The 21,578-nt window shown below is 38.0% G+C and overlaps 1 protein-coding gene across 2 annotated transcripts in view; it reads left to right on the top strand.

The window, feature by feature from the left end:
• Positions 1-21,578, top strand: part of CENPF (centromere protein F) — a 50,623-nt gene that overhangs the window by 3,054 nt on the left and 25,991 nt on the right. For both annotated transcript variants that reach the window (XM_045512493.2, XM_010949514.3), the window contains exons 3-10: positions 589-785; positions 5,554-5,675; positions 6,114-6,205; positions 7,908-8,199; positions 9,324-9,526; positions 14,366-14,491; positions 15,401-15,529; positions 18,602-18,724. In XM_045512493.2, coding sequence (XP_045368449.1) covers positions 589-785; positions 5,554-5,675; positions 6,114-6,205; positions 7,908-8,199; positions 9,324-9,526; positions 14,366-14,491; positions 15,401-15,529; positions 18,602-18,724 — 1,284 coding nt within the window. The remainder of the gene's footprint in view (positions 1-588; positions 786-5,553; positions 5,676-6,113; positions 6,206-7,907; positions 8,200-9,323; positions 9,527-14,365; positions 14,492-15,400; positions 15,530-18,601; positions 18,725-21,578) is intronic.

Genomic DNA, 21,578 nt, shown 5'->3' with positions numbered 1-21,578 from the left:
AACCCCTGATAGCAAAAAAGATTTTGCTATCTTCAGGTGGTAACCCCTCTCCTCTCCTCTGTGAGTCATTTTTATTTTAATCACTTCATTTTCTCCATCCTCTCCTCATTTCTGCTTACCTGCTAACATGTAGGGCTGCTGAGTTCCATTTTAACTTCCGGCTGGGACCATGAATTGGGCACTGCATTTGCATTCTGCACCAACGTGGTGGAAAGCCTCTGGCTCCAAATTCAGGGGACAGTATTAGAGCACTTTGTGGTACAAAGAGATACCGCTTTCTCAGAGTGAGTTTTTCACCTTAGTATTCCCAGATCTCTTCAGGACTAATAAATGGAAACTTAAGTAGTACTTCTTTTGTACCTCTGTGTTAGCCAACAGGGTAGTAATACTATAATCATCGCTTCTAAAATGTTTTTGCTAGCGGGAGAATTTTTCATCTAAAATTTCTCTGTTTATCATGCATTAACATCTGGATTATTACAACTGTATCTCAGAAAATTAGTCATCAGTGTTAAACTCAGATTTCCAAATAATACTGGGTAAGTCCATGAGTAAGAGACCTATTTCCTTTTGAACAAACCCCATTAGGTTGAGAATGAAAAAAACGAGGGCGCAAACCTGAAAAGAGAGAACCAAAGCTTGATGGAAATATGTGAAAATCTGGAGAAGACCAAGCAGAAGATTTCTCATGAACTTCAAGTCAAGGAGTCACAAGTGAATTTCCAAGAAGGACAACTGAATTCAAGCAAAAAGCAAATAGAAAAACTGGAACAGGAACTTAAAAGGTAACTTTTTTTTGAATGGTATTTATTATGGCTATCTTTGTTTGTATTCATCAGATGCTCTATCATTTCCTTTTATGATGTAATTATTATGCATTGCAGTTTATTTTCTTTCCAGTGGAATAAACAATGATTCGAAGAAAATTAATTCTTTTCTTATACACTTCAGTCCTCTTGTGGCAGGGTTCAGTGTTGTATAAATTTATGAAATAGTGGCTAGCTTATTCATTTACTCACACTTTATGTGCCACGCACTGTGTTTGTTACTGGGTGACACAATAATCAATAATAACCAAAACTCTCAGCAGTGGTTACTGAAAAGATGGAGGGAAGTTAAAGCATGGCTTATACTGATGGCTTATGTTTTCTCTGAGTGGAAAAGCTGTTGCAGGGAATGAAAGAATTAGGGAACTACGAAAGGACTGAAGAGTTTGCGGGCTCAGTTGAGATTGGGGACTGGGAATTTATAGTGGAATTTATAGAGTTGTATGATTTTTTTTTTTCTTTTTTCAACATATGGGATATAAATGCTGAGAAGGTATTCAAGAAAATTGATTTTGGGTTGCTTTGGGCCAGGGTGATGGGATAGAAGAATATGGAATAATGGAGGTTATTGGAAGAGAGTGGCTGAAGTCGTGTGCCATAGAATCTCAGCTGGAGAGGAGGGAAGTGAAGTCAAGAAAATTTTCCTCCTGAGAGTTCCCATTTGAGAGACCCATTTTCCATCTTAAGCCTTACATAATCAATTCACCAGTTTCAATACCATATTTATGCAATAAAAAAGGCACTTATTACTACTTTTCCATTTAAAAAAAAAAACCCCAAACAACTAGAGGCATGAATCAAGATAAATTTAGTGGGACCTGAATGCTGCTAGCTTACAAATGGAATCTTTTTGTTCTAATAGTAGAATTTTGGCAAAATAACAAGGAGTGATAAAGGCTAAAAGCATAAAAGACTTTAGCAAATTGCCCCATTGCTAATTACACAAACATACTGCCAGACATTTTTAAAAATTTTTTATTTTGAAATAACTTTAGACTTCCAGAAAAAGAAATTGTTGACATCTTACATACATAGTATACAATGACCAAATCAGAAATAAACAGATTCAATACCAGTAACCAAACTACAGACTTTATTAGAATTTCACTAGATTTTCCAGTAATGTCCTTTTTCTGTTCCAGAATGGATCCAGGATTCCACATTGCATTTAGTTGATGTCTTGTATTTTTCCTAAGCTGGGACGGTTTCTTGTCTCTTTTGACCTTGACATTTTTAAGGAGTACTAGTCCCCTCTTTTGTAGAATAGTCCTCAACTTGGGTTTGTCTGCTGTTTTTCAACAGCGGCAGAGCTGGCATTTTGGACTGGATTATTCTTTGTTGTGGAAAGCTGCCTTGTGCATTGTAAGATACTAGGAATTCCTGGCCTCTACTCCCTAGATGCCAGTAGCACTTATCCCACATCCAAGTATTGATGATCAAAAATGTCTCCAGGCATTGCCATATGCCCTTTGGGAGGGCTAAATCATCCTGGATGGAGAATTGCTAGGTCAGACTGAGGTTATGAATTTTTGGTAAGAAACCACAGAAGCAGTGACGTGCCTTTCCCAGTACACCACATCAGAGGGTGCATGATTTAGTATGGCTTTTAACCTGATCACTTGGTTAGGGTGTTATCAGGGTTTCTGTAGTGTAAAGTTACTATTTTTCCATTTGTAATTAATAAATATTTTGATACCAAGAATGTTTTTTCCTAGCATAGTTGCAATAATCTTAATTCTACCTACATAGCAAACATATTTTTGAAAGTTAAAACATTTAAAAATCACAGTTGGTTCTCTGTACCCATGAGTTCTGCATCTGCAGATTCAACCGAGGGTCGAAAAATATTTGGAAAAAAAATTCCAGAGGCTTTCAAAAGAGAAACTTAAATTTTGCTGTGTGCCAACAGCTATTTACGTAGCATTTGCATTGTATTAGGTATTATAAGTAACCTAGAGATGATTTAAAGTGTAGGGGAGAATGCGCATATTTATATGCAAATATTACCTATGTTATTTAGATGAGAGTTAAGCATCTCCAGATTTTGGTACTCAAGGGGGTCCTGGAACGAATCTTTTCCAGATACCAAGGGATGACTATACGCTTGTCTTTTTGTGAAGATGATAATTTAGATACACAGAAGTCTTTTTCTAATTTTGTTTCCAATCCATGTGGGAAGCTGACTGTCTATATATAAGTTGCATGTTAGAATGATAAATAAATTTCTATCTTGTTGAGTTTTTTTCGTTTTCCTGAACTCTATTAGAACAGGGACCTTGTCTGTCTTATTCACCACTGTATTCCTAGCACTTGGCAATTGTAGGTCCTCAAATATTTGTTGAATGAATGAGTGAATGAGTGAGAAGCATTTGTTTTGGAAAGCAGGTGCATGGAAAGTAGGACGCTCACTTCAGTATGCTGGAATGATTATTCCTTTGGAAAGCACATTTTAGCTGCCAGTTTTAGAAGTAGTGATTTTAATAATTTAGATAGAAATGTTTGTATTTTTAACATTTGAGGAAAAGATGCTTTTGTATACATTTCTATATTTCATTGAAAAGTGCCATTTGGTAGCACATATGCTTGTAGGTATAAAGTGCTCAGGGTTGTACGTGAGACGTAGGAGCTGTTAAATGTTAGCATTAGTATTATCATTATTTTCAGTTGTTAGTCATCATCATCATCATCATCATCATGGGGTTAGAATAGAACATTTAGTTTAAAAAATTTTTATGATATACAGTGTTGATGGATATAGGTGCTTATAAAATCTTATAAACAATATAAACTTTAGACTATAAAAACTATTGTATATACTTTGCTATAGTATAAAAACTGTTAAGAGTATAAAATCCATAGACTACAGAAACTATTGAGTACAGTTTTTAAATTCTCACTGGTAACCTTCAAATTCAGGGTAGGAACTTATTTTTTCCGTCTCCAAGGCCACCAATTATGTTTCAGGAATGTCTTGAACAAGTGAGGTTGAACATTTGAAATGCTGGTCAAAAACTGCAAATATTGGTAATCTCATACAATTAAATTAAACTAGAAAAAGCAACTTAATTTAGTGCTTTTTTTTGGTGATGATGGTTTGTATTTCTGTTCCCTTAGGAGATGGGAAACAAAGGTTTATAAAAATAATAGCAGGTTATACTTTTATCTAATATTTAAAATTAATAAAATTTTATTTTTTTTTTAATGAAAAGATAGGGTAAAGGGTATAAGATGTGAATTTGAGAGGGAAAAGAAACACCGATTTTGCAACGATCTTCAAGATTGATCTCTGGAGTCCCCAACCTTGTTACATCTTTGGGAGTCTGCCTACCTGCAATGTCCAATATGGTAGCCACTGGCTATGTATGGCTACTGAACACTTGAAATGTGGCTAGTGTAAATAGATATGTGCTGGGAGTACACGGTGCACACCAAATTCTGAAGATTTAGTACATGTAAAATATCTTAATGATTTTTGTACTGATTATAAGTTGAAATGATAATATTGAAAATATTGAGTTTCATAAAATATTAAGATTAGATTCACTTATTTCTTGTTAGATTCACTTATTTCTTGTTACTTTTTTCATGTTAATAGAATATTTTTACTGGACGGCCATGACCTACCGAAAGTTGAAGTTTGAATGTGGTGATTTGACTTGCTGAGTAGCCGTTTTTAGGTCATACATGGCTTCTTCCTTCCAGATTGAATTTGGAGCTGGGTGGAGCTAGGGCTCTGAGGCACTTTCTTCACTACTTTGTTCACTCCCTGCTTTAAGTAATGTGTCCATGGCAAGAAGAATGGTGCACGCATCCTTAGCCATTCTAATAGGGTGTTCATTTTATTTCTTGTGTTAAGTTAAAATCAGAGACATTAGACAGTTGCAAGAATTGAGTCCACTCTTAACTTAGGTTGTTTGATTCTGAAAGGTGTTCAGAACTTAAAAGGTAGGGATAATCTGTACCCATACACAATGCAGTTGGCCCTCTGTGTCCACTGGTTCTGCACCCACAGATAGGAAGGGCCCAGTGTACTCTGCCATTTTATACGAGGGACTTGAGCATCCGCAGATTTTGTTATCTGCAGGGGTCCTGGGACTAACACCCGCGGATGCGGAGGACGACTGTATATAGCTTACTTTCTCCATTTCTTTGGATCTGTGTCCCGCCGTATCTCTTTTAGATGCATTATGTGAACCTGATTTATATATATGTATTTTAATAATGTCATAGAAGACATGGTATGTACGTAAGTTTATGTTTTTGTGATGACAGTGGTATAAGTAGTGCCATCCCAGTTTGTGATTGGAACCCATGTTCAATGACACCAGTTTCCTCCTGTGTTTCCGAAGTTCTGGGTTCTTTTTTAGCACTGTGTCTATCTTGGGCTTAGAATATAAAATTTCCTTGGAATAGGTCCTCACCCTCCCAACTCTTCTTTGCTACTATAGTGGCAATTATAGATCTTCATGATAGCCTTCATAACATTGTGATTATCAGTTTGTATTTCTGTTTCCCTAACTAGACTGAATTCCTCTGAAGACAGGGGACTGAGTTTATATCTATCTCATAAGTTAGTTCTTATTAAATGTCTGTTGAATAAATGAAGTGATAAGAATTCTTAGAGGGTGGGTTTTTTGCAAGTTCATTTCTTTCTAGTAACCTGTGGTGTTGGGATTCTGTAGCTGTTTCTCTGATTTGGTTGAGCCCTTGGGTCCTTTTCTCACAGGTGTAAATCTGAACTTGAAAGAAGCCAACAAGCTGCACAGTCTGCAGATGTCTCTCTGAATGCATGCATTACGCCACAAAAAATTTTTACAACTCCACTCACACCAAGTCAATATTATAGTGGTAAGGGTTTTTTCCGTTTGTATAAATAGCTGTATTATTGAGATTTTAATTCTGCCACAGAAATGAATTCATTCAGCTTTGAATTCAACTTCTGAATTAAGCATTAAAAAAAAAAAGCAACCACCAGTTACATATATTTTTGTGTATTTGTTGAATTATGCTGAGCCATCAGGTTAACAAGACTAACTTTTCACTTTATCCTTCTATGGTATGTTTTAAAAATAATTCAGTTTTGGAATATTCAAAACAGCTATATGTTTACATATATTTTGATATTGGAGTAATTTGATCAGTATCTGTTGCCTTAACCAAAACGTTCTTTCTATCTGATGTATTGAGATACTTGTTTCTAGACTGTCTATTATAATGATTCTTGATCTGAATTCCTTCGAGAAATCAATGATTGAAGTGAAACTGTGTCTCAATGTCTGAGTTTAGGTTCCAAATATGAAGATCTAAAAGAAAAATATAATAAAGAAGTTGAAGAACGAAAAAGATTAGAGGCAGAGGTGAAAACCTTGCAGGCAAAGGTAAGTAACTTATGGGCCTTGAGGATGCAGTTGAAGAAGTGCTTTGATAGGATAGAACAAGGATGGAGAAGAATCTGTTTTACATAGAGCTGACATATTTTTCTTAAACCAAGAAAATAAAGTTCCTGGCTCATTGGTTATAATATTTTTAAGATGAAAAATAGGTAAGAGTGAGTAAAATAGAGCGGGAGATTACTTTATCCCTAAATATTAAATGCTCACTGAATTCCATAGAAATGGTGGTAACATAATTATTTTTCTGTTAAGATCTAATGATAAAGAACATGTTTGGAGAGGGTGGGACCAGAGTCACTCCTGACCCTCACTGGCTGGCTTTAGAACCTGGGGGTGATAGTGTCATATTCAGACCTTCTGATGGAATATGGTGACTGCCATCAGGGACGTGAGGTTTGGGGATCGTTATCCTTGAAATGTTTATTTCAGGTGAGAATGTAATCAACATAATCTCCCCAATTCTTTTAAATAAGTTGTTGACAAGGGTTTTAGACTCCATTTTGATACAGGTTAAAAAAAAAGCAGAGAGAGGTGGGTGGGTGAAAAGATTTGCTTAATATCAATAAAATAGACAAAAATCCATGTTTTAGAAACCCCAGCTTTTAGTTTCAGGACTGATCCTGAAAATACCTGGTATCTATAGGCTATACCTTCACCGTTTCTGCTCACATGATGTGATTTGTTTAAAAAAAAAAATTCCAGTTTGACACTTGATGGTACATTTGCACTAAACATATGAACTTGGTGAGATGACACAACTTAGCCAACAGTTTCAGGCTGAATTTATAACCAGACGCCTTAATGATGAGAATCAAAAAGTACCTATTAGAGCTTTAACAATTTTAATTCTTTTTATGCCTTTAACACTTGTTTTGAGATCACTAGGGTTTTGATAGGTAGCAAAGGCATTGCCTATCAAGGTGAATAAAGACTAAGCAGTAATTCTCCGGTCTGTATTGGAAATATCATGTGCTTTGTTATCCAGTTCAGTCACTGGTATTGATTCTGCCTCTGACATCTATTCCCAGAGTTATTTTGTGAAGGGATGTGAGTCTCCATAAACCATAAACCTGTTCCAGTTGCAAGAAAAGCCTTTGCTATAAAAAATTTAACTCAGCATCTACAGGCACATCTGGTCAGAACAGAGCAGAGAGAAGAACAAAAATAATTCAAAACAGCAGATAATCCACAAATGTCTGTTATATACTATAAAATACCTTTATATGACTTTTTTTCTGTGGGAGTGGTATGGTGGAAAGTAGATTCTTGAAAGAGTTCTCTAGGTTACTATTGAATTTTGAGTCTCTTTGTGGAAAGCTACAGGGGGAGGTGACCAAGGAAGGCAAAGGAAAACCAAATTTCAGAATTCAAAATGGAAGTAAGTACTCACATGTGTTTGTATGAAGTATGGGAGGGATGCAGAATGAATACAAAAACTGAGCCCATTTAAAATAGAGTGCGCCTCAGATAGTGCTGGCTTCACCCTTGAATGCTAAGTCTGACTGTTAGAATATGTCCTCACTGGGTATTGGGATGCAGTGGTTCCCTTGACTTGATGAATGTTCTTTCTTGGTACACAGTGGAAGTGTTACCCTCTTGGCATGGTTTTATGTTCTATTTGAAAATAAGTACATAGTCTTAAATATTGTGACTTCTCAAGGGCTTTAAAGAGTTTCTATTTTTACAGAAAGCGAGCCAGGCCATTCCGCAAAGCACCATGAATCACCGGGACATTGCCCGACATCAGGCTTCATCATCTGTGTTCTCATGGCAACAAGACAAGACTCCAAGTCGTCTTTCATCCAGTGCTCTAAAGACTCCAATTAGGAGAGATTTCTCTGCATCGTATTTTTCTGGGGAACAAGAAGTGACTCCGAGTAGATCAACTTTGCAAATGGGGAAAAGAGATGCTAACAGCAGTTTCTGTGATAATTCTAGCAATCCTCATCTTTTGGATCAATTAAAAGCCCAAAATCAAGGTAACTTTTTGAGTTAAGTTAAATTTTCCTGAGATAATTTCAGAGATGACTCCAGACATTTTTAGTCCTAGGAACTGCTAAGATGTTTTGTGAGGCCCATCAGTGGTCAGCATCCCAGACGGGTGGTGTGAAATACTGTCTGTGATAATGAGAAAAGAGATCACCATTTTGAAAGGTACCTGTATTTGTACTAAAAAGCTGGTGCCCTGAAGCCTTCAAAAGCAGGGTGAGTGCCTCTGGCTTTCCAGCAGCGGGGCAAGCAGGTGGGTTACAGTTGACACTCCCCACTTAGCATTTGGCTCCTTTTGTGGCCCATGGACCAAGCCGGTGATCTGGCCGGTTTTGGCCAGAGGTGTGGCATGTGTCCGCAGAACAGCTTTGCCGTGTGCTGCCAGGTTGTCCATATGGGAGCAAACCTGTAACCTTGGCTGCCGCACCACGCTGCTGCTGACAGCCAAGGCTGCCAGGTGGTGTTTTGGAATCTACTCTGCAGACTATAATTTCCAGTGCTGTGATAGATTGAAAATCACCGTCAGTGTGCCCTGGTGAGAGCTGTCACACTGCCGTACCACTGGAACCAACATTGTGTATAAGTGAGGGAAAAAAATGAAAAAAAATTGTTAACTTTGGCAGTAGAGGAGGTTCACACTGTCTTGATCTTTACTGGGGGTAAAGCTTCTGGAAAATACGGGAGGGTGAATTTTTCACTGCTTAGCACTCATTGGCATTGATATGGGCACAAAACAAATATTAGTTTGCTGGTGTATAAAGCCAAGTGCTAATTTTAGTGCAGGGTGTTATATGTGATGCACTTTTTGTAGTCTCGATAAGATACTATTCATGATTTTAGAAAAGCATCTTCTCCCCAGAGTTTCTCTGTGAAAACATAAGAAAATTTGTTCCTTCTGCTTTCTATAGGATATTTGAATACAAACAACAATAGAATAAACACTGAAACTGAATCCATTAAAGTAGCTTCTGTGTTTAATGTGAATTGATTTATATTTGACTCATCAAAGATTTCAGAGCAGAGTAACATAGATTAATATATTCTGAATTTAGTTGTAAATTTCTTTGTGAAAAATATACATCAATTGAAGTGCGGGTTTTGTTTGTGATTTAAGAGCTAAGGAGCAAGATTAGTGAGTTGGAACTACGTCTGCAAGGACAAGAAAAAGAAATGAAAGGCCAAGTGAATAAACTTCAAGAACTCCAACTCCAACTGGAGAAAGCAAAAATGGAACTAAATGAAAAAGAGAAGGTTTTGAACAAAAGTAGGGACGAACTAGTGAGAACGACAGCACAGTATGACCAGGCCTCCACCAAGGTACTTGACTTTCCATGAGTTACTGATAAACCTCCCCTCGTCTCGTACGGTTCTTTGGAGAGAGTACTTTACACTTAGACTTATGAAATGTTAGGGTGAACCTTATTAATATATGCTAGGCAGTATTGATACAGTTGAGCAGAAGTTCTTTTAGAGTTGGGTAGATCTGGGGTCCAATCTAGACTACACATTTTCTTAGCCAAGGGACTTGGGTAAGTCACTGATCTCTTTTACATCTCAGAGGGTGGGGAAGAATAAAGATTTTGTATATACAGCACCTGGCAAGTGCCTGATACATAGAAGAGGCACTTAAAGTCATGCAGCTTTAAAAGAGGTTTAGGACATATGATAGGATTGAACAGATCTACTCGTAGGATCCAGTATACGCATTCCTGCCCCTTAATCTTAAGGTTTTAATTAAGCCCAGGCTTCTTAGCCTGTTACCTGAGGGTTTTTTTGGTGGTTGTTTTGGTTTTTCGTTTTTCTTATTGCTTTTCCCTCAACCTACCTCTCTAGTTTTTTCTTCTGTTTTTTTCTATTATTCATTCAATCATTGACTCATTTGACAAATACTGATTGATTGTCTGCTCTGTGTCAGGCACTATTCTAGACCTGAGGATGGAGTAGTGAGAAAATAGACAACACTCACTCGCCTTGTGAAATTTCATCCTAATGGGGGATGTAACATAGATGTATCAGTCACATAGGTAGTGTGGTATATGATGACAAGTATAAAGAAAAATGAATTATCTTCTAGGACCGACTGCATTTTATTTGGTGTTTCTTGAGCCTAATTGTTGTCTGGGCCAGTGTTTTTCTCACATTTGCCTTACTGCTTGGCATACCTTCCTCTTGGAATACTCTTGACATGTTTCTCCTCCTGTGAGCTCCTGGGAGTGCAGTGAGATCTTTTCTCCTGGCACCACCCATCCTGCTCATGACCTTTTTATTATCATTATTTATGCTCCAGCCCTGCAGTTCCCACACTTGGCTAACTGGCAGAATCACTGAGAAACTTGCAGAATTAGTCTTGTTAGACCCACGTCTGAAGTGGGCCTATGGAATTTACCTTTAGTAAACTCTAGATATTTTTAGGGCAGTGGGTAAAAACCACTGTAGCAGATAGACCTATATCTTCTATTTGCTTCCAGGGACACAGGTTCTTTCTTTCTTTTTTTTTTTTTTTTTTTCCCCAGTCACTTCAGCTTTCCTTTGATTTATGTTTACATGATGTATTTCTGTCTTTTTACTTTCAGCCTATCTATCCTATTAAATTAAAAAATAGGCCTAATGTGAGTTTTGTGTGGACAGCATATATTTGGGTCATATTTTATGATGCATTCTTTTAAAGCACTTTTCACTTTTATAAACAGTACCTGTATTTTAATTAGTGTATTTAGACTATTTATTATTTAGTGTAATTACTGATATGTCATGGCTTAAGTCTTCCATCTTATTTTTTGTTTTTTATTTCTTTCCTTTTTTCCCCCTCTGTTTTCATATTTCCTGCCTTCCTGTAGGTTACTTGAACATTTTTTTAGGATTCCGTTTTGAATTATCAATAGTGTTTTTGCTTGTATTTCTCTGTAGAGGTTTTATAGTGCTTGTTCTAGATAATGTACAATACAACTTACCACAGTTTATTGATGTTGTCATTCTACCAGCTCTAATGAATTACAGAAAATTTACTCCCCTTTTTGTCCTTACACCCTCTCCTATTTATAGTATAATTTTCTTAAGTGTTTTCTTTACATATATTTAGAACCACATTAGACAGTGTTATAATTTTTGCTTCATTCATCAAACATAATTTAGAAAGCTGAAGAAGAGAAGGAAAGCCTATTGTATATGCCTGTACTGTTCCTTCACTTATTCTTCCTTCCCGATTCCTTCCAAATTTCCTTTTATCATTTCCTTTCTGTTTAGAGAACTTCCTTTAACCATTCTTTTAGTGTAGATGTACTGGCCACAAATCCTCTAACTTTTCTTTAGTCTGAGAATGTCTTGATTTCCTCTTCATTCCTGAAAGATATTTCTGCAAGGTATAGGATTCTGGGTTAACAGTGTTCTTCCAGCACTGACATGTTTTTCCTTGGGTCCCAAAGTCCCTAGTCAACCTGCTTTCTTCTCCCCTTTCAGAGCTTTCTTATGTTTGTCTTAATCTAATATGCAGGGTTTTGAATTGTTCTTGATGGCAGGAATAGGGAAGTGTTCGTCTCTTCCACCTTCCTGGAAGTGGCAGTCCAGGTTCATTTTAGAATTCTTCTTGTGCAGTGTTTTGCATAGAGAAATTCTTGATAACTATGGATCAGATGTATGAAGGAACATGACCTCTCTTGATCCACACATTTATTCTCCTTGTGCAGTCTGAGTTTGTAATTTGATTTTTTAAATTGAAAGACTTGAGTTTGAGCCCTGGCTCTGCCACACCCCAATTGTGTTGCTTTGGAGCTATTTAATTAACTTCTGAGCCTCAGTTGCCTAATTAGTAAGATGGTGTCAATAATAATGTCTGTGTCATAAGATTGTTTGTTTTAAATTTTATAAAGGCTTTAGCATAGTGCCTGGCAGATAGTGAACTCATAATAGTAGCTGTTATTATTATATTGAGTTCCTTGTCAATTAAGCTCATTTTCATTTTTATTTCTGCGAAGTCAGGCCTTCTGATATATAAGAATTATGCTTATCTTTTTACATTTGCTTTGTTGGTTTTGGTGTGACAAGATCACCAAATCCTTATTCAGTCTAACATATTTGATGAGGTCTCTTCTTACCAGATCATGAATTTGAAAGTTTGACTAGGACAGCAATGCTCTGGCTTTCTTTCTATTAGAGACTTCCCTCCAGGTCCTTAAGACTCATTTGTTCCGTGCTTTCTAGATTCTGTTTTTTCCATTAAACTACAAATCCACCTAACTGAAAATTTAGTCTGCCTTTATCCATCTTGCCTCTAGAGATAATATGACCTTGTCCAGTATGTTGCTGAAATCAATTATGCTTTGTTTATGCTGTTCCCTGATCTACCGTTAGAATTACCGATTAAGTAAAATGGAGCTAATTTAACCAAAATCAATACCATGTGCTTTAGTGAATATATATATGCTGTTTCTACTATGCTTCTTTTCCGAATATTTACAAACCATGTGGGATGCATGGTTTGAATGCACGTAGAAACAGAGCGTTGGGGCTGGCAGCAAAGCTGGAATTCAGCACCCGTGTTTTACTGCTAAAAATTCTGGCTCAGAGCACTGAGTGTCCAGGGTCATATGCTGCATACCTTTAAAGGACTTGAGCTCTGGACCCTTTTTCAAAGTATTATGGAGCATTCGTGACACTTAGTGGTCAGGTACTTGCACATGAATTGCGCATTGTAAATATCATCATTTAAAAAAATCTCAATAAAATATAAATGTTTCTTAAAGACTCTTTTTTAGCCTACTGTTCCTAATAAGAAAGAATTGTTGATTCTGAGATCCTTTAGTGGAATACGTTGCAGTTTGAAGGAGTACCAGCAGAGGGTGCCAATGGTTCATTCATCTATTCTGCCTAATGTGTTTTCTTTTCCCTCCTGAGAATTGTCAAAATTTCAGACTCATTTAGGCAATGATTTTTGTCTGAGTTGTTTACTACTGTATCCCTAGTGCCTAGCACAGTGCTCGATATACAGTTGGTTCCCAATAAATACGTGCTGAGTTCATATTTGTTATTATAAATAATTTCTTTCATACTTTTCCTTGGGAATTTAAAAATTCAAGAACAATAAGGATAATGACAAAGGTGTCTTAATGTCCAAGGCAGTGAGTTAATTTGAACCACTGGTTCACTATTTTACTTTACAAATTTGGTATTTCTAAAGTTCTGATATTTGCAAAATCAGACCAGCTTTATCATTTCCTCTTTGGTTAGTTAATAATTAGTGTCTGGTCTTCTGGCAGAGTCTTACATAGCATTTTCTTTTTCTCTGAATTCTCTGTTAAATTTCTAATATTCCTGATGGCTCTAATTGGGATTATAATGGGTCTCAGAGAAATACATTAGTGGAGAGGTTTGACAAATTGGGGCACATTTCTTTTGGATCAGGAGTTCTTCTCCATCAATATGATGTGTTATTCTTCCCTGGGACTTTAGAGTTGTTTTGTAGGGTAGTTCAAGGATTTTAACACCATGGGGAAACTTCAGAGGAATGGGTTTTAACACTTTTTCCAATTTAAATTGAGAAGAACATCCTAAATTTTGATGGAGCTCATATTTTAAAAATTAAAAATGTAAAAAGGCAAATGAATGTTCTTTATGCTGCCTATGGCAGCTTGGTTAAAACTCAGTTGTGATATTCCCTGGAGGGCTGTGAACCTCCAGACATTTAAAATGGCATCGTGGGAGCATCGTGGAAAGAAGCATATTAATATTTAGAATTTCACACAAAATCTTTATGCTTGATGAGGATAATGAGTACCCTCTGATTATTTTACAGCCTCTAAATCAAAAAGGTCAACATCACTGCATTTGAACCTCTCATTTCCATGCAACAAAATGTTAGGTGAATCATTATTCAGACACGCTGGTTTTTTTCATGGCACAAGTTATGGAGGATTTACTTAAATGGTCTAATGCCTTACATCGTTGCTAATTTCTCCCAAATATAAATTTTATGTGTGCTAAAATACTTGTAGCAGTTCTGGTGTTTGGCTAATAGTTTTAAACCCAACTTTTTATGAAGTAAAAATGTGACAACACCATGGTACACTTGAACCAGATCTTGGGACTCATTTTTCTACAATTCAGAATGTTTGCTTTTTTTCAATTTGTTTTGTATTGACCATTTTAATTTGTTGTTTTTAGTGTACTGCTTTGGAACAAAAACTGAAAAAACTGACTGAAGATTTGAGTTGTCAGCGTCAAAATGTGGAAAGTGCCAAACGTTCTCTGGAACAGAAAATCAAGGAAAAAGAAAAAGAGTTCCAAGAGGTAAAATAAATGGGTTCATGAGGCGTTTTTCTGGAAGCCTCTTGTGAATACTTTATAGTTTGCTTAATTGAAAAGAGGAGTGTCTATCATCACGTGGGATAGTCCCCTAGTGGGGAAATGTTTTGTGTGGCAAGGTGGCTATATTTCCCTTCACACTTTTCCATCTTTTAGTTTTTGATTGGCGAAGGGACTTAGCAGTCCGAATATTCTTTTCTATCCATGTTTTCTGATTTGTTTAGGATTTGATACTGAGAAGGACAGGATCATATTTATTTCAAACACTCTGTGTTGTGAAGGAAACTATATTACATCCTCCAGCTGTTTTAAAGCCTGTGGGTGGGCAACTACATTAGAAAGGTAGTAGATGTTGGAGGGGCAAGAAGTTGGCAGACAATCAGGGCTGAAGATGCCCTTGCATAAGTGTTGGTACCAGTTTCAGGTGAGTGAGCCTGTGAGTGGGTCTACAGCCTTTTGATAAGAGTGACTAGAAATGTTAATCTGGTGTCCCTACGTGGCTATCACAGTTAATGGGTGGCATCTACTTCCTGTCCTCCTCAGTGGTCAATGGTGTATGGTATTAGGGGTCTTAAACCCTATTTTCGAGTGTGTTTGATTTCTCAGCTGAGTTGTGACCATTGCAGCTCAGGTCTACTCTCTTTTGCCCCTGGATATTTCAAACCAGAGGTGATTCATCTAAGATTGGGAATAAGGTGGGAAGAGGCCAGTTTCCATGTGTTCTTCCTGGGGACTGCGTCTCCTTCCCCCTCAGAGACCTGAGTCTGATGACCAGGATCATTAAGTGGACACAGCATGGCTGCCATCGTCTCCAGAAGAGCATTGCCTGGAGGACGTTTGGGTTTCACCCTGTTGACCAGCGTCAGTTTGCTGCATTTGTCTTTCACTTTTTAGGAGCTCTCCCGTCAACAGCGTTCCTTCCAAACCCTGGACCAAGAGTGCACTCAGATGAAAGCCAGACTCACCCAGGAGTTACAACAAGCCAAGAACATGCACAACATCCTACAGGCTGAACTGGATAAAGTAGGGCACTGGCTTAATTTCTCCTTCCTCCATAATCCCCCCTCTTCTTTATACATGTCATTTCTGTACCACAGCAGACATGATACCTTTAAAGAAAAGAAAATGTTGTATCCTCACTTTCCTTATATATCAAAGTAGAGAGCAAACTGAACTTTTCTGGGTCTGGGTTTCCTTGTTCAGAGAAAGAAGGGAGTGATGAGGATCTGAGATCTGAAGGTCTGTGGGCATCTCTGATATTCTGGTGGTTCTTGATCATGTCATCAGGTGGGAGCTCTCCCTAGTATTTATGCCCTCATATAGTCAAAGCACTGATACTTATAATTTATTTAACACTTACTGCAGAAATGATCTCACCTGGTTTTATGGCTTTACGTCTTGCCAGTGTGATGATGACCTCTTTATATCTCCAGCCTGGACGTCTGGCCTGACCTTCAGACTTGTGGGTGTGTACCTGATATTTCCACTCATATGTCTAACAGGAACTCATGCTTAACATGTTTTTAATGGAACTACAGCTCCCCCCCGCCCAAACTTGCTCTTCCCTTGATCTTCCTCCTCTTAGTAAATAGCAATTCTATTCTTCATCTTCCTCAGGCCAAAACCTCCATGTCACCTTCAACTCCTTTTTCACTCTCACACCCCAAAGTAATCCATTACAACTCTGCTGGCTCTACCTTTATTTATTTACACACACGCGCATGCACGCACACACACACATGCATGGATGTATTTGTATATGTCTGCATATGTATATTATTTGCATGTGTGTGTATTTGTGTGTATTATATGAACAGCATATTTAAACTTACAAATGTACAACAGTAAATTATTATAAGGCATGCTTCTCTTGTCACCATTATCTATGTCAGAGGATAGAATCTCGTCAGCCACCTCAGAAACCCTTCATGTGCCACATAGCTCCCCGCTAAGAAAAAACCTGCCTTTACATTTCATATTGGCTATGACTGCGTTCCCCGCCTCCGGTACTGTATGAGGTCTAGGACACCATCATCTCTCACCTGAGGTTCTGTGCTAGCCTCCTAACTGGTCTCCCTGCTTCTACACTTCAGCCAGCAGCCAGAGGGAGTCTTTTCAAGTGTTAGTCAGATTGTGTCACTTCTCTGCTCAAAACCCTGCCATCATCACTCCCCATCTCAGAGTGTGAGTCAGGCACTTCTGAAGGTCTGCAAGAGCCTAGGTGGCCCTCGCATCCCCTCACTCGCTGACCCCATCTGCCAGTCTCCCCTAACGCACCGTCCAGGTCACATGGCCTCTCTGCCATGGGGGGAGGGGGTTGGACACCCAACACAGGGGCAGCTCTGGGCTTTACTCTTGGGGATGCTGTGTCCCCAGACAGATCTGTAGGGTGGTACCTTCACTTTTTGAGCTTTCTGCTCCAGGATCACCTATCAGTGACATCTTCCATGGGCACTACGTAGACCTCTACTCTCAAGTACTTTGTTTCTTTACCTTGCTTTACTTTTCTCTCTGATTCCTATCATCTGATGCACAATACAGTTATTTGTGTATTTTTATATTGTCTTCCATCACTCAAATCTTTCCGTGAGGACAGGCCCTTGGCTATTTTGTTTCCTGCTCTATCTGCAATGTGGAGGCACTAAATACCCACAGCTTTAAACTGGCAGAAGGCAGTGTGTTCATTCATTCTTTTCTTGACTTCATCCATTTTCCCTGAGAGGATGACACATTTTAGAGTTTACTCTGAATATGTCAGGTGTTCACCTGTTGTCAGAGTTACACTTAACTTTCTCAGTGTTTTTTTTTTTTTATTATTTTCTAAAATTGAGGATTTATCATTTAGGTTGTCTCTTATTTTATGAAAAATACAGGTTAACTCTCAAATTCAAGATATAGCAGAGCAAGACATGTGGACCTCCCTTAGAGGAATTGGGGCTGGGAGGATGCAGCTGAGATGCGGAGCGCTAACATTTATTGACATCTGTTACGTATGGGGGATTATCTGAAGTTCTTTATAGAGTCATCCTTTATCCATCTGTCCAAGTCTGGAAAAAAGAAAAAAAAAATCCTCCTGTACTAGGATAAATTGTTATCAACTGTTTGTTGGATGTCCTGTAAGGCCTTTTAAAAAATACATTTACAAATGTATATTTGGGTTTTTAGGTTTTTGTTCATCAGAGAATATTCTGTAGGTAGTACCTGGCCTTGTTTTTATCAAACGTTTTTGGGTTTTTTTTAAGTCATTTCCAAACTAACAGATGTTTAGGTTCACGTAGCATGTGGTATCATTGGGCAGGTAAAGGTGAATGTTTCCTGATGTTTCTGTAGGACAGCTTCCTACATACGACACTGATGGCCTCAAGGGTGTATATGTTCTCACGTGTGACAGGTACTTCCACACTGCCCTCCAGAAAAGTTGTAGCAGTTTACCTGACACCAGATGTAAGAGGCCTGTTTCCTCCTGTCCTGCTAATAGGATATAGTCTTGGTTTTAAAAATTTTGCCAACTAAGGAGTGAAAAATGTTATTGTTTTAATTTACACTTTCCTGACTAGCACTGAGGTTATTTCTTTCAGGTGATTTGCCATTTATATTTTTTGTGTAAAATTTGTTTCTGTCCTTTGCTCTTCTTTTTAAACGGGTTTGCCTTTTTGTAAATTGAATCACAGATCTGTTTTATTTGTACTACAGGAATATCATTTTTATTCTTTCATATTTATTGCAAATGTGTTCTCCCAGTTTGTTTTCTTATCTCAACTTTTGTTGTTGTTTCTTATCTCAATTTTCAAAATTTTAGTTGTTTATCACTACTCGGTTGTTACAATTTTGTGGTTAAAGTTTTTTACTTTGTGGCTTCCCCCCAAACCCAGCCTTTTTCATCAACATATGCTGTTGCCAAGTGATGTCACAGGTTGATATGAGGGTGTTTTAAGTTCAACTTCCAGTGCCACATTTAGCTGTGACATGTATTGTGTCTCAACCAAAATAGATGGCATCAGTTCTTATATACCATGACCTTGTTATTATTTGAGACTAAATAATTATTTAGAAAGTAAAGAAAATAAAAAGCTTGGCATTATTTTCTCTTCATAGGTCACATCTGTAAAGCACCAGCTAGAAAAAAATTTGGAAGAGTTTAAGCAAAAGTTTAACAGGACTGAACAGGCCTTAGAGGCGAGTCAGATCAAGGAAAATGAGCTGAGGAGAAGCAGCGAGGTGAGTGGGGAGTACAGATGAGCACCTATCAACTCTGTACAGGATGAAGTGGGAGGACTGAAGAGTTTCTATACTACTTCTCACTAGTTCATCATGACTACATACTTCCCTTTTTTATTTGCCAGAAGTATTACAGAGTGTTCTGTATATCATCTCTGACACAGAACATAGCAATTATGGGAAAACATGACTTGTATTAAGACCATGTACTACTTTTTTTTTTTTTTTTAAGATTGTTTTAGACCACCTGGGAGGTGGAAGGATGGAAGAAAGCAAGGGATTGTTCTCAATGGAAAGGAACAAAATTGGTGATTGGAGGTATAATTTAAACTCCTTTTCCAAGGGTTGGCTTTTGAGTCATCAAATATTAAAAACCTTGTGCAAAGTCACAGATTTAAATAAATAAAATTTATGACAGATAGAGTTTCTAGATTTAATACTGTTATAAAAATATCAAGTAATTACAGTGTACTACTCTGGCTTCCACAGTCAACACTAACCTTATGCTGAGCGTGTGCAGGCTTGGCTGGTGGTGTCAGGGTAACAATACAAAGTGGTGGCAGAGGTTTCCCAATGGCATGGATATGAGCTGTACCCTGATGTTGTTCTACCAATAGGATTTTATCCATGCTTATTTTCATTTGCTTCTCTGAACTTATTTAGTGGCTCAGAGTTTATTTAAAGGGCTTAAATAAGAATCATTTAGGGACAGTTAATAGACTGAAACAATTTGAATAGAGCCATAAATCAGCACTGTAATCTTACGAAGAAGCACAGCAGAACAGTAGAAATTTCTTCTTCATTAAATGTCACAGGAAAGAATTTTTTCCACTAATCTTTTAAATATTTTACCATCCCTTTTTAGATTGTAAGGTTTTTGTTGTTGTTGTTTTTAAGTTCTCTATAAAGAGCAGTGATTTATCCAGGTGAGGCAAATTTAAGTGTATTTATCTTCACAGCTTTAAAGAGTTTCATGGTTATTAAAATTGGAAAATCCGTCAGTAGCAAAGAAGAGGCTGTTAAAGCAGCTATCGGCTCAGAGGGGTAATACTGCTGGAGAGAGGCGGCCATAGCTCCCGCAGCCTGAGTGGAGGAAAACTTCATATCAGATGATGGTTTCATCAGCAAACGTTTTCAAATGGAAGTGTTTGTTTCAACAAAACAAATGTTTGCCTTTTGGCCAGTGGGGACCAACCAACAGATGCTTCTGCTAACATTTCCACAGGCAGACTGGCACCGAACTCTTCCCTCTGTGAGCTTCCCTTTCAGCCAGGAACTCTCCCGCGACTCCACTGGCTGCCTGGTGGAAACATTTTGTAAAAGCGATCGTCTGGTTAAGAGGGTCCAAACACTTTTCAAACAGTTTGTTTGGCCAAGGCTCCATAGTGGTCCGGACATCTCTTGCAGGTGTTTCTGAAGATTGGGGCGTCCCTATAGGATCTGGTTTGTCAGCTGTGGAGCTGTCCACCATGAACTGTAGCAGTACGGAGTTTAAGGCCGGTCATGGTGCCCTTAATATTTCATTGATTTCTGTGTCCAGTGAGGGCAGTCATGTGAAAGTGCCGAGCCCAGGACCAGGGAATTCATTTAGTATTTGTCTTTAATGTAAGTTTGTGTGTGTCTTCTTTTGAGGATGATACCAAGAATTCAAAGGGTTTAGCTGGCTCTTGCATATTGAAGAGGGACTGGGAGCAGAAAAGCAATTTACCCAGTTAGACCAGTATAACTTAGTGGTAAAATGTTGGTGGTTTTAGAGTGAGTGAGATCTGAAATTGCCTCATTTTTCTGCCACCTACCTGCTGTGTGACCTTGGGACGATGACTTACCCTTTCTGAGTCTGACTTTCCTCATCTGCATATGGGGACTAATAACACCCCTCTCTTTTCAAAGCTGTGTGAATTAAGTTAAATATTATATGTCAAGTCTTTAGACCTGTGCCTCGCACATACATGTTCTTTGGTCTTCACGACTGTTATGACCTTTTGATATTACCACTGTTTGCTGTCACCCATAGGCAGAGAAAGTGATGAGTTCATTTGAGACTTTTCACATTTAAAATTATAGCCCATTCTAGTCTGTTGCTCTGAGTATCCTTCTGTAGCTAATTATAAGTACAAACAAGTTTAGCATGCTTATAGGTTTTGGATGCCGAAATAATGTGACAGTTGTACCGAAATTTTCCTTAAGCGTGTTTAGCAAACTAATATGCCGCTCACAATGAGAAATTATCAGTAGTGGAAATGTGATTTAATGGCCCAATCAAGAGTAAAGTTAACATTTAGTAACAAAGTGAATGGAGGGTTTAGATGAGCTGCTCATCCAGCATCCAGTGCCAACCCCGTAGCATTGGTGTTAGGCGATAATATACCATCATTTGACAGCTAAGATGAAGGAACACTTGTTTGGGGAGCCTGGGGACCTGTATTACACGGGTCCTCTCAGAGGGCCTGGTCTGGCAGGCAAGACAGATGAGATGGAAGGAGAAAAACACTTCCTTTGCATCCATCCCTTGTTCACCAGAGATTTCGCCCCAGCAGGGGACGTATTAAGCGTTATTCATGGATGGGATCATGAAATGCCACACAGTAACTTAAATTTGTTTTGTCTGGCCCTAGGAAGTGATGCTTCCCTTGCTGCTCCTAAACCAAAGTTGATGTGGGTAGAATTGCTTGCTAAGCTCTAATGCTGGCTTGTGGTTATAGGGATTTTTGTTGTGTTTTCCAGACTAGTGCCCAATTTTGCAAATCATGTGAGGTTGTCAGAGATGCCTAGGAGAATATACCCTTGTATGCTTAACTCATTGTTGCTAATGAGCTACCCAATCAAGTCTTAAGTGGCTGTAAGCCTCACAGAA

The sequence above is a fragment of the Camelus bactrianus genome, chromosome 23, assembly GCF_048773025.1.
Source record: "Camelus bactrianus isolate YW-2024 breed Bactrian camel chromosome 23, ASM4877302v1, whole genome shotgun sequence".
In the NCBI taxonomy this organism is placed as follows: Eukaryota; Metazoa; Chordata; class Mammalia; order Artiodactyla; family Camelidae; genus Camelus; species Camelus bactrianus.
Note: the sequence above shows the minus strand (reverse complement) of the source record. Positions and strands in the feature narration are given on the sequence as shown.